The 13,588-nt window shown below is 33.4% G+C and overlaps 2 protein-coding genes across 5 annotated transcripts; one reads left to right on the top strand and one right to left on the bottom strand.

Annotated features, from left to right (window-relative positions):
- Nucleotides 1–829: 829 nt before the first annotated feature.
- LOC146897543 (uncharacterized) lies at nucleotides 830–1,629 on the bottom strand. Its single transcript, XM_085736434.1, has 2 exons — nucleotides 1,110–1,629; nucleotides 830–918 (listed from the first exon to the last, which is right to left on the bottom strand). Exons 1-2 carry the CDS (start codon nucleotides 1,627–1,629, stop codon nucleotides 830–832), a joined length of 609 nt encoding a protein of 202 aa, XP_085592560.1.
- A 6,786-nt stretch (nucleotides 1,630–8,415) lies between these two features.
- Nucleotides 8,416–13,315, top strand: LOC146897542 (cyclic nucleotide-gated ion channel 1-like). Of its 4 annotated transcripts, none has more exons than XM_085737891.1 (9): nucleotides 8,416–8,505; nucleotides 8,960–9,046; nucleotides 9,651–10,149; nucleotides 10,488–10,700; nucleotides 10,815–11,119; nucleotides 11,427–11,538; nucleotides 11,850–12,086; nucleotides 12,170–12,567; nucleotides 12,714–13,315. In XM_085737891.1, the coding sequence occupies exons 2-9, from the start codon at nucleotides 9,018–9,020 to the stop codon at nucleotides 13,012–13,014; spliced, it is 2,094 nt and encodes a 697-aa protein (XP_085594017.1). In that variant the 5' UTR covers nucleotides 8,416–8,505; nucleotides 8,960–9,017; the 3' UTR covers nucleotides 13,015–13,315. The 4 variants fall into 4 exon arrangements, with proteins under 4 accessions (XP_085594017.1, XP_085594015.1, XP_085594014.1 ...); XM_085737889.1 differs by having other exon boundaries at nucleotides 8,416–8,521; XM_085737888.1 differs by having other exon boundaries at nucleotides 8,416–8,526.
- Nucleotides 13,316–13,588: the final 273 nt, after the last annotated feature.

The raw sequence follows: 13,588 nt of genomic DNA, 5'->3' as shown, positions 1-13,588 counted from the left end.
AATATACACTTCTTTATTTTGAGAGGTAAAACCGAAGAGTAAATTATGCTCTCCTCACTTAAGAGATGCTTCAATTACACTTCTTTGCCTTAAGAATTAAATATGCATTATATTTTAATATATTAATAAGATATTTTTATATTTTTTTTTTGAAGGAAATAGATATTTTTATAATAACTAACAACTTTGAGCCGCCACTTAAAAAAAATTAATTTATTTGTGTACAAGTTCGAATATCAATGAGAAATATTTTTATGTAATACAACCGATGTTTGTGTGGCCACAACCACAATTGTAATGGTTTACGATTTTAGGCACAACCATAAATCGTAAAAAGTAGAAAGAGGAAAAAAAAATCATTTTATTATTTAAAATATTGATTGTGTGTATTTTCGTGGGCGGGCATAGTTGTATTGAATTTGTATTTGTGATTATGAAAGAAATTATCTTTGTAACACAAAATATGACCATTCATTTCAGGTTGGTGGTAAAGGACAAGGTGGTGGTCACAATTATGGGAAAATCATCTCAAAAATAACTTATCTATTATATTAAAAAAAAAAAAAAAAACTAAGGTTCTAAAAACCAGGCTTGGCTAGTTGAACCGGTCTATCATTCGGATCTCAGTATATAAAATGTTTATGCATTTTTTTACTATATGAATTGTATTTAATTTAAATTTTATGTTATAATATAAAATTGTATTAAAAGGTTAGAAATATGAGTTTAATTATCATATATCGTTACTTATCAATTTTTTTTAGAAGAAAAAATGGAATATATTAACAACAGGGGTGTTACCCCTTTAACACAAGGTGTACTAAAGAAGTCACTCCACAAAACCAAGAGTCACAACAATAATTACAGAAACTACGGTCAATCGAGGCCCAGACATAACATAGGGTCCGACCACCAACTCTGAGAGCCGTACACAAACGTGGCATTATTAGCTTTGAGCCATCAATAAGAATGAAATTTAATTTTGTCTAAAAACTGTATAATTGGGGTTTGGGTATTATTAAAGAGCCTCTGATTTCGCTCATTCCAAACCAACCAAACACACAACAACCAAATAAGCTGAAGAAAAGATTTTCGCTTCTTCGAATGACCTGTGCAATGAATAAACTGAACAAAATGGTCATTAAGGTTGTTAGGATCAGCCCCTGCAACACCCAACCAATGCTTGGTATACTGCCATAAAGAACTAAATTCGTCGCAATGGAGGAACAAGTGGGATGCTGTTTCGTCGTGACCACAACCCGCCACACACTTTGCCGCGTCTTGCTGAAGGATGTTGCGCCTGACGAGGTTTGTCTTAGTAGGAAGCCTGTCTTGCAGCAATCTCCAGGCCAAAATCGACACTTTCAGAGGAACCTGCTCATGCCAAACAAGATCTCCCAAAACGTCATAAGAACCTGCATTCTGATTAGTCAAAAGCTGATACGCTCCGCTCACAGTGTAGCCCTCATGGATGTCTGGCTCCCACTGCCACCTGTCAGAGCTATCATAATGCAAAACAAAACCGTCAAATAAGAGCCTACACTCCTCTACCATGTCCTCCTCCCACGCCCACAGTCTCTTCCTCCACCTCCATGCCTCCCCACCTACCTCCCAACCAAGATTAACCATTTCCTCCGCCGTACTTAATTTATTGGTGGATAAATCAAATAAACGAGGAAAACGCTTACATAAGGGGACATCACCAACCCACCTGTCATACCAAAAGAAAGTTTGTTAGTGTTACTTATCAATTCTTCTTCTTCTTCTTCATATATTTGTTAGTGTTAACAAATTTATACTTACATCACATGCAATTCATGTTTTAGGATAAAAGTCAAATATTTTGAATTATATGACACTAACGATTGATTGATAATATAAAAACTGTTACAGTAGCAGTATATACGAAATAAATGATAAAAGTATTATTTATTTGTCACTAGTTATGTTGGAGCTCTGTTTCTTTCAAAAAAAAAAAATGTTGGAGCTCTGTTTGAACCTTTGAATCTTGAAACAATACTTCCATCGGTTCAACCATTGGTCCAAATTTTTTAACATTGATTTTTTTGATAAAATAAATGATATTCATTCATTCAAATTGATAGAGTACATTGATATAATGCAAATTCGTTAAAAACAAAAAGGATAAATATGTGAATAGGCTCACAACATCCATGTTAATAGCATAAAAAGGCAAAGTACAAATGACTACACATATGACTATATTTAAATATCCAGAATAACCATGTCTCCGGATCTACAACGCGGATGACGCTAAAGTCATTGGTTGGATCTGCACTGGATCGAAGCTGATCTGACAATCTGAACTGATCAAATACCTGAGAGAAATAAGAAAAACAAACAACGTCGCACAAAGACGACGAACAAACAAACGTTGCACGAAGACGGCGAAATCACAAAATAAAAAAAACAAAATAGATTTGAAAATCACTTATTTCAATAAGAGAGAGAGAGAGAGAGAGAGAGAGAGAGAGAGAGAGAGAGAGAGAGATGTGATTTTGGGTCAAAAATTAACCCTAAATCACCCCTTTTTGGTGGATGAAGGAGAAGAAACTAAAGTTTTGGTGATAATTCACAAGAGAGAAAGAGAAAAGAGGTTTTGGTGACATGTGTTGTTGTTTTTAACATTGATTTTAACCATGCTACATGATGACATTTTTTTTGTTAAGGGATCAAAAAATTAAATTAGAATTGTCACCAAAACCTCATTTCCCTTTCTCTCTTGTGAATTGTTTTTTAACATTAAATAAATGGCAACAAGTGTCACCAAAATCAATGTAAAAAAGGTGAAAGTAGCTGGTTAGTCGGCTTCTTCAACTCAAAAGCAGATGGTTCACTTATTCCTTTCGGTAACAGTAAATGGCAACAACTGTGTTTTTTCTATCACTGTTGACCATAATAAATGTTATTCAAATATTAATTCTATCAACGCCTTAACAACGGAGCCACCAACTTCTTCGATTTTGTAATTGGCACCCTTTAGTGCAACTTCTATTGCTCATGATGTTAACAAGTGTGCTGATTTCTAAGCTTCCTTGGACCACAAGTCTCTTTGTATTTGAATATTTTAGAGGTTGTGTCCTTTATTAGGCTATGTGCATTTTGCTGATTATGTCACTCTTTTAGTCCCCTCCTTTATTATTAATTTAATTCCTTTCCATCAACAAAAAAAAAAAAACAGAGTAGTTTTAGTTTTTTTATTAGAAAACTTTTAGCTTTTTGAGTATAAATTTTTATTTTAATATGAGTTAATTCAACATCTTTAGCTATAATATGATCTCGAAGGATCGTTAATTTCCTTCTTTAAAGCAGAAAAAGATATCACACGTATCACGTGGGATCGCATAATTGTAAACTTTGCTGTTTTTTTCTTTCTTTCTTTCATTTTTTGTGTCCCTCCTTTTCCTTCCTTCTTTCCTTTTATTTCTTTTCTACTTTTTAATGTCGATTTCTTAGTGTATAGTAGTAATGCATCAAACAAGTCATAAAGTGGTAAAAAAGTTGGCAGCAGAGACAAAATATGATGTGGAAGCCAGAATAATCCTTTTAAATTCATACCATTGATGGAAATGATATTGATAATACATGAAAATTACTTTGTTATTATCCATTAAGATTGTACAAAATATTACTTCGGATTAGATTTTATGTAAAAGAAATAAAATATTTATTTTTAAAATTAAGCAAGTTGTATAGTTTTCATTTATTAAAGTAGATATTAAAACTTGAACAAAAAAAACTAGATATTAAAACTTAATTTTTATATGTTACCCTACATATAGTTATTTTACAAAATCATTTCTCTTATTGGATACTAAAAAGGAAAAAAGAAATGAGAAAATTATATTCGAACTCCGACGTCTGCATATTAACGTTTTTATAGTTATCAACTAAGTTGTGTTTACCAAACATTCGAATTCATTTTATATCTTAAAATATAGAAATATCTCTTTTTCCATGCAGTTGATATTTTCTCCTTCCTTATTATCTCTCTACAACAACCATAAGCAAAGGCAAGAGAGGTTTGAGTGCAAGGAAATAACAGCTTCTCCACTTTCTTATGGGCCATATATCATACGACACATTTGGTCAAGGATCATGACTGAAAGATATAAAGTTATATTAATCATGCATTTTGGTGGATGCTATCTACTTTTGTTGTCCTACTCCTTATTCAGTTCTATCAAGCTCGATTTATTATGTTCATATTGAGATTTTTTGTTGATCTGGAAGGGTGATGTTTTATCATGGAAATTGATTTTTTATTTTTAATTTAATGGATTAAAAATCCTTGCACATAATATGAATCCCTAGTCATTATAACTCATTCTAATTATGCATGGTTTGATTGTTGGAAAAGACCAAAGAAAATACCATGGAGCGACGGTGGTGACAATAAATCAATATGTTACACACATCATCATCTAAAACTTTAAGACATTGAGAATATAGCACACCCTCTTTATTATATATCCAACATTAAACTCACTTACATGCTGAATTTAAGGATGTGCAACTAGACCCGAAGGCCGAAGCCATGACCTAAATTTTGAGGGCCACAAAATTTCATAATTTCATTTAGTCTCGGACCCAGATCCTCTGCTGCCGCATGACGGTGCTGCGCCATCCGGACCATTAATTTAAGTCAAATATAGTCGTCAACAACACAAATTAATTGATGGACGGTTCAGATCAAAGAGCAGGACAAAAGGCATGAGAGAGATGTAACGCCCCATTTTTATTCTATTATTTTTGGTAGATGTGTGAATATTTTTATATGACTTTACTTGTTATATAAATGATTTTTATGTGAAATATATGTTTTGTGTGATTTTATGCGATATATGGTGTAATTCTATTTTATTGTATGATTTATGGAGTTGTGTTTTATTTGAATGAATATTGTTTTATTATTGATAAGATAATATGAGAAATAGAAATAATATGAAATTATTATTTATTTTGGTTAATGGGAATTAAGTAGTAATTATGGGAAATTAGTGGGAGTTAAGTGAGAAAAGGAGAGATTATAGTTTTTGAGAAAAAGAAAGAAAAGGAGACAAAACATTTTCACATACAAACTTTAGAAACTGATTTTTTGAGAGAAGGAAGAGAAAGCTAAGAGAAGAGCTAGGAAGAGAGAATCCAACCATTTCTTGCTGTAGATTTTGCTGAATTAAGGTAAGGGTGGAATTCCTTTCAATAATCAAGGTATATAATTCTGAAAATTGATGAATTGTTGTTCTTGATTCTAGGGTTAGAAATATTGTGATAAATGATGAATTGTAATGAATTAAGTTGTTGAATGTATGATTATATGTTATTTTGCTCCCTATGTTGTCTACTGAACCTGTAAACATGTTTGTGGAACAATTTGGGTGATTAAGGGATCAAAGATGGGATTTTTGGGTGAAACCATGTTGAAATCGTAACAATTTTTCTGAAACCTGAAGCCTCACCCTTAAGCGTGCAATGCTCGCTTAAGCGAGCAACCCTGTAGCTGCCCAGAATTTTTCAGACACTGTATGCTTAAGCGTGCTGCAAGCGTGCAGTTAGCGTACAAGACTTTTAGTTACAACATTTTGGTCACTTAAGCGTGCGTTGCTCACTTAAGCGTCCTTACCTTTTTAGAGGGAACGCTTAAGCGTCCCATAAGCGTTCAGTTAGCGTGCAAGCCCTGTAGTTACAACATTTTGGTCGCTTAAGCGTGCTGATGCTCGCTTAAGCGTCTTGGGTCCTGTGCGACCTTTTTCGGAAATTTGCTTCGTGCACTAGGAGTTTACCATGATCATGTTAATATGTTTCCTTGATTTATTAAGAATTGTCTATGAGGTAAAAATGGTATATGGAAGTTGAATGATGTGAATTCTTGTATAAAATGCATTTCTATTATGCTGTCTTGATTCCTTTCCGTTGTTGACGTTGTTGTATCGTCTAATGTCGAAGTTGGGGAGTGTGTCATAATTATTTTAGGCACATATGTTGTTGTTGTAGTCGTTGTTGAAGTTGTATGTTGATATACACAAGTCGAGTCCATATGCATACTCATGTTCTGTTGGGGGCTTATGCCCTGGAATGTTCATCATTCAAAGCGCTGGGGGCTTATGCCCTGGAATGTTTATCGTTCACCTGTTGGGGGCTTATGTCCTGGGATACTTTAACCATCCAAACTGTTGGGGACTTATGCTCTGGAATGCTTAGCATTCAACGCGCGTAGTTGGTACCACATGCATAATACATTAGTTGTTGTCGGAGTTGCATTGTCTTAGTTGTCGTTGTCGGTTGAGTAGTTGGTGTTCATTGTTGATAATGACGTTTGTGTTGTGGATGTTGTTTAATGTTGTTGAAAACGAATATGATGCTAAGTTTATATATATATATATATATATATATATATATATATATATATGTATGTATGTATATGTGAACTTGATAATGCTAGTTGTTGAACTATTGTTGTTTTCATTAATTTGATGAATTATATATTATTATTATTAGATGTGTATCTCACCCCTTCTGTTTGAATGTTGCCCTTACGTTGGTAACGTGCAGGTTCGGCAGATTAGTAGGTATGGCTCAAGTGTCTAGGGCTCTGATACATATTAGGATGAGGATCGTCGCGAATGTTTTCTTCATTTCTTTTATGTATCATGTTTTGAAAAGACTTGTTGTTGGAGTTTATCATTGATGAAAATAATGAATATTATGTTGAGGCCTTTGTGCCAAGAAATACTTTGATGTTGGATCCGGTTGAATTATATTATTTTCGAAAGAATTATTCCGCTGCAGTTTTTGAGATAACTTAAATGTTGGTTAAAATAAATAGTTATTTTCTATTTATGAAATTTTGAAAAGTAGTGTGACACTTCGTTGTATGATTACTCTGATTATTATAATTAATATTACGATTGTTGGGAGAACGGGGTGTCACAAGAGAGGCAGGAGAGGATCTGCTTTCTTTAGACTCACCACCCAAATAATGTTTTAAGTATTGTTAATGAAATAAAATTTGTACAATGTGTTATTTTGTTTGGTGATAGCATATATTCGCAATGACAATGATTATAGTGGCACGAGTTCGACTCCTTTGTTATAGTGTTTTATTTTTGGTTTGTTATTTTTTTTGTGTAAACCGGTATCCTCAACGAATGTAATGATGGAGACTAATCCATCGAGCTTTGTGGAACCCAAATGGGTGGCAAATTCTTTCTAAGAGTTTTAACGTTGCTGCATGTATAAGGCTGGATTCAAACCCAAAATCTTGACTAAGCTAGAAGAAACCCGTGCCATCTCATCTAAGCGTGACTAGAAAAATAAAAGACACAAAAAATAAGCATTGTTTAGATTTTAACATGTAAGAACACTAACATAAATGAGCACAAAGCTTGGCTATTGAGCCGACCACTATATCATTACATTAAGAATTAATAGTCGATGAGATACTAACAAGTCATACTTAAACTTAAGAGGTCTCATCATATGAATTCATTAAGGTCTTATGTAAGGGGGCGTTGCTATATGTCGCGAGAGGTTTGCTCCCGAAAATTTCACGATACAACATTTTGTCATATTTCAATCCATTTTCTTCTAAGCTTTTGGATTAGTTATATTTCTTTCTTTCTTTGCTATACTACAATTGAATAGGTAGAGAGAAAAAGGACCACGTGTGCCTCAAAAAAGAAAAATCCACCGCCACCGTCACTTTTGCATGCAATGCCAGCTGCCATGAATATACTAAGTTGAAGTGGTGGTGGTCTCATGGAATTAAGGTGAGAAATAACATTGGAGACCAAACTCATCATTTAAAGAGAGAAATGAAATTAATTAAAGAATAAAAACCGGTGCAAGGTAATTTCGTGATGCAGTCGTGATACGCGGTTTCGGGATATTTAGCATGTAAGGTGAAGATTGCAATCATTGTAAATCCATGTCCATACATTTATCTCACTTATTGTGGGGCTCTTAACACACCCTTCATGTCCATGACTGAATATTTGGAGTGTGATCCGTGGTCTAATAGCAGGTGGTCCAACGAATTTCAGATAACTTCTGATACTATGTTAGAATTTGGGTTGACCTAACTCGACCTTACAAAACTAACTTGTAAGGTGAAGATCGCACTCACTTATATATATATATATATATATCAGTTAATGCTTTCTAAATATATATGAACATCAAATATATATACCAATCAATGCTTTCTAAATTTATAATAACATCAAAAGTAAATAAATGGAGAGAGCATTTTATTTTGCATGTAAATGAGCAAACAGGGATTTATTTGTTGTGTACCCCCACTGACATAAGACTATCGTCACACTGTCTACGTCATTTAATTTGTGCTCTTTCCCTTTCTCTTCTTCTAATACTCACATCACATGGTTGTGTTGTGTGAACAAAGTAACCATAAACACTCTTTCTTAACAAGGTTGCATGCAACATTTTATTTGCTTTTATGAGTTTTAAATTCTTCTTCATTCTGCTTTGGTTCCTATAGGTAAGGTAACAGAAAAAGTGACTTCATTCACATTTATCAAAACCAACCTTGGTGGTGTTACTGTTTTTCCTTTTCCTTCTACTATTTCACACTTATCTTATCTCTACTCTTCATCCAAGATATTTTTAACTAATTAATATTTCTTCTTATGGTTCATGTGAAGCCAACCCTTCTCTCAGGTTGATATGGAGATTGTCTTATTATTGACTTTATTATTTTCAATAAATATTTATGTCTTCTATGTATTCTGCTTATGCTTAGTGTATTATATTTATTTTATCAATAACTTATATTACAAACATATACATAATAAATAATGAAATTGGAGAATGATTTTATAGCCATGCAGCACTTATAGTTATACATAAAATAGCTTACCTTTTTTTTCTAGTTATGTATGAACTCAAAAATTCTAATTTTTGAAGATGGATTTTGCAGGTTTGCAGTGATTAGTGAATCTTCTATTGTTCAAATAAAGTGTTATTTCCTATAAATCATGACTACAAATGAAAAGAAATTTGTGAGGTTTGTACTTTGTATGTTCAAGCATGTTATTTTAGCATCACATGTGTTATTGCCTATTGTTTCAGTTGCCATACATATTCTTTTTAATCAGAAAAAAGTGATTCATTTGTTTTGTTCAGGAAAAAAGGTATCATTTTAATTAATTATTTTACAAAAGGAACGAAAGTTAAAATTGCCTATACGAATTCGGATTTCCTGCAGTCACCGATTGCACTCATTCACGTAGTCAGCACATCGGTGGTCGTTTGATCGACATCGAACGGTCCATATTTTAGTGCAGATTTTGATTCTTTTTAAAATCTAAAATACTGAGCTTGAAACCAGAAACATCTGATCTCTATTCAAAGGTCACCGATGTGCTGACTACGTAAATTCTTACAATCGGTGACCTCAAAGAATCCGAATTCACAAGTTAGTAGTTCAAAATATGACCATATTACTATGAGTGACTAAAATATATGATATATCATATGGTAGTATAAACTAAGCATAAATCTATGGTTTTCCTAGTTGGTTATTTTTCAATTTTAAGTCATGAACTTTTTCTATGATATGTGACAAAATATATGATATGATCCTTAACTGAGATTATATTTCTGTTCAGATTTGAAGATTGGAAGTCAGAATCATCATCTTTTAATTTTTCACAATATGATTCTTCAATTGATGGATTTGAAAAAAGAAAATCTAAACCAAGTGTTACTCCAGCAAAAAATAATGAATCATTGCAAAAACCAGCTTCTAGGTGCAGTGTTCTTGATCCACAAGGTCCACTACTTCAGAAATGGAACAAGATCTTTGTTATAACATGTGTGATGGCAGTATCTATGGATCCATTATTCTTTTACATCCCTGTGATTGATGACCAGAAAAAATGCCTTAATTTGAATGGAACATTGAAGATTACTGCTAGTGTTCTTCGGACGTTTTTCGATCTTTTCTACATTATTCGCATCGTCTTTCAGTTTCGAACCGGGTTTATTGCACCTTCTTCGCGCATTTTTGGAAGGGGCGAGCCGGTTGATGATCCTTTTGCTATAGCAAAGAGATACTTAAGTTCTCACTTCATCATTGACATTCTATCAATTCTTCCACTTCCTCAGGTATCAGAATACAGTACTTTCTTTATTCAAGCATATTCTAAGGAGTTCTTTAAGGACTAATCAAAAGTGAAAAGTACTTATTCAGAAATTCAGTTTCTTAACTCTTAGGTTACCAATGTATTAAAAGGTGAACTTTTCAATAAATAATAATCATTTTTAGATTACTTTTTTTTGAAAAGATTTTTAGTTTACTTAACTAATGCTCTTAAGCATGGTTAACAGTATCGTAGGATACATGCGAAGTCAACTGCAATAATAATTTCAATTTCAGTTTAATTAAATAATACATACATACATAATATGATGTTGTTTTAACAATCCTAATGATGTGTTGATAGATGGTGATTTTAGCTATGATTCCAATTCCACAAGGCTCAGTTCCATATATAACAAAGGATTGGTTGAAGTATACGATAATAACACAGTACGCACCAAGACTTATGCGAATCTATACGTTGTTCAATGAAGTAACAAGCACTTCTGGTATATTAACTGAGACAGCATGGGCTGGAGCTGCTTATAATCTCTTTCTTTATATGCTAGCTAGTCATGTAAGCTTGTAATTTTGTTACTTCTGTCACAAGCATTAATTCATGTATGTTCCTTGTTACTAAGCTAAGTTTTAATGTTTTATGATAAAAAATCCAAATTATTTGTGATATTAGGTTGTTGGAGCATTTTGGTATTTGTTTTCGATAGAATCAGAGTTGCGTTGTTGGCGTAGACGATTGAAGAATACTCCATTCTTTGATGATTCCTATCTGAGCTGCGGACGAGTCAATTCGACGCTTTTTTCAATTCTCAACAATTCTACAACTTGTCCTTACAAAGATCCTGATGATATTATTGGCCCAACAGTTTTCAATTTTGGAATATTTATTGATGCTCTAACGTCTCGTGTGGTGGAGTTGAATACAAACTTTCATCATAAATTCTTCTACTGCTTTTGGTGGGGTTTGCGCAATTTAAGGTTGGTTCTTGATCTTCTCTGCGGGAACATATATGTCCTTGTGTTCTTATAGAGTTAACAACTTATTTAAAATTTAGTTAATGAGTGCTTATTTGTAGAGTTTATGTATAATATATTTTTAAAAGCTATTTTCATAAGTTCCTCCAAACATTTGTATAAGTTCTTAAGTCATAAGATCTTTCAAACGCAGCCTTAACTTTATTCGCAGTGTTTCGATGGACTAACCACTATTTAATATTTTGTGACATCTTATCAAGGAAAACTTAGTTCAATCTATTTAAAAGTCAAATTTTGTTGTTACTTGCAGTTCTGTTGGGCAGAACCTGAAGACAAGCACTTATATTGGGGAGATAATCTTTGCAATCTTCATTGCTGTCTTTGGTTTGGTTCTATTTGCGTTACTTATAGGAAATATGCAGGTAATCCTTAGTAAGGAAAGGACTCTGAGATAATCATAGAAATAAGTCAGACTGACTTACAAGGGCCTACGACCTAGTCTATATCGGACACATGTCAAGTTAGACTTTTTTCAGAATAGACCAAGCCAAGACTTTTTTCAAAGCTTATTTAACTAAAAAGGTTAAATTATATGCTGTCAAAAAACATTTTAGGCATATCAAGCCACCTTACTTAAGTAAACAAGATATGGATCATGCATATATTAGAATCATTAATTTATAGTTTTTTCTGATGAAGTAAAGATTATAGGTTGTGTTGATGCTTGTCACAGAAATATCTACAATCTACAACTGTTAGAGTTGAAGAGATGAGAATCAAAAGGAGGGATGCAGAACAATGGATGTGCCACCGTATGCTACCGGATCACTTGAAGCAAAGAATTCGACGGTATGAACAATACAAATGGCAAGAAAATCGAGGCGTTGAAGAAGAGAAACTAATTTACAACCTCCCTAAAGATCTGAGAAGAGATATAAGGAGACATCTTTGCTTAGATTTACTTAAAAAAGTGTGTATCCTACGTAGTAATATCATTTTTCTCTTGGTTTTTTCTTTAACCACTCAACTATACTTGTTTACATGTGATGATAGGTGCCAATTTTTGGCAACATGGATAAACAGTTATTGGACGCAATGTGTGATAAACTGAAGCCGGTCCTTTATACCGAGAAAAGTTTTGTTGTTCGTGAAGGTGATCCAGTGGACGAAATGCTCTTCATCATGCGCGGAAAACTTAAGACCGCCACAACAAATGGTGGAAGAACTGGTTTCTTTAACTCGACGGAACTCAAGGCTGGTGATTTTTGTGGAGAGGAGCTTCTAACATGGGCCTTGGATCCTATAACCTCTTCAAACTTACCTATTTCGACTAGTACAGTGGAAACTATTACAGAAGTTGAAGCTTTTGCTCTCATGCATGATGACTTGAGGATCGTTGCTTCCCAATTTCGACGTCTTATTAACAGAAAACAACTCCAACACACTTTCAGGCAAGGCTTGATATGTTTTTTCACCTTTGCTTATTCAAAACTATATAAATGTTTTGATAACAGTATGAGGAAATGTGAGACCCTGGTAAATAGACATTAGAATGAAAATATGGTTCGCAACCTTATTGATAATAATGTTTGAGCAGGTTTTATTCCTTGCAATGGAGGACATGGGGAGCGCGTTTCATACAAGTAATATGGCGTCGATACAGGGAAAAAAGGGCTCAGAAATTGTTACGTGAAGCGGAAAAAAGACAACAAAATGCTTCTGAAAATGAGGAAGATTCTTCTTCACCAAGCATTGGTTCCACTGTATATGTACAAAGGTTTGCATCCAATGCATTAAAGCACTTGAGAAGTGGCAAAAGAGTGACACAGACAAAGAAATTTCTACCACTTTTGCCTCAGAAACCAGCTGAGCCAGATTTCATTACTCAAAAAAACTAAAGAGTGTGTTGCAGAAGTAGTTTTCTTTACAAGTTAAATTTTCTTTTTTGAAACTAAACTCAACAAGTGTGCATATATATTTCAAATATTTAACTATAGTAGTTGTGTAGGCACAAATAACTAGCTAGTGGTGTTTGTCTGTTTGAGAATTTCTAAAAATGTGTGTGCATATATGTAAATGCAGAAAGTGTGTAAGAATGTCTAGTGATTGTGGTTTGCTTTACATTACTACTAGAAGGCCAATTTTTTGTGCACTCATTGATGGTTTTGAAATCTTATGTCACAAAACAATGACATGTTATGATTCGTGTGTCTTGTATACTACATGTTTTTACTAATCAGCAAATATATCTTTGAAATTATAATAAAGCATCATTCAAAATGCTTCATCCGCGTTATTGACTAAAAATGTGGCCTAAATATTAATCTCACATTAATATCACCTCACCATAGATTGTCTATGAAATCCAGGAAATCTCAATTTTTAGTTTGCAGATTGACGAATATAATAACAATTGAAAACTCAAACCTACATACAAAGAAGTCAGGTTTGAATCCGGTCACGGCGTTCGTG

Source organism: Medicago sativa, chromosome 8 (genome assembly GCF_051527215.1).
Source record: "Medicago sativa cultivar Bolivia chromosome 8, Bolivia_mono, whole genome shotgun sequence".
Lineage (NCBI taxonomy): Eukaryota > Viridiplantae > Streptophyta > Magnoliopsida > Fabales > Fabaceae > Medicago > Medicago sativa.
The sequence above is the reverse complement of the archived record's forward strand: the minus strand, read 5'-3'. Positions and strand labels throughout refer to the sequence as shown.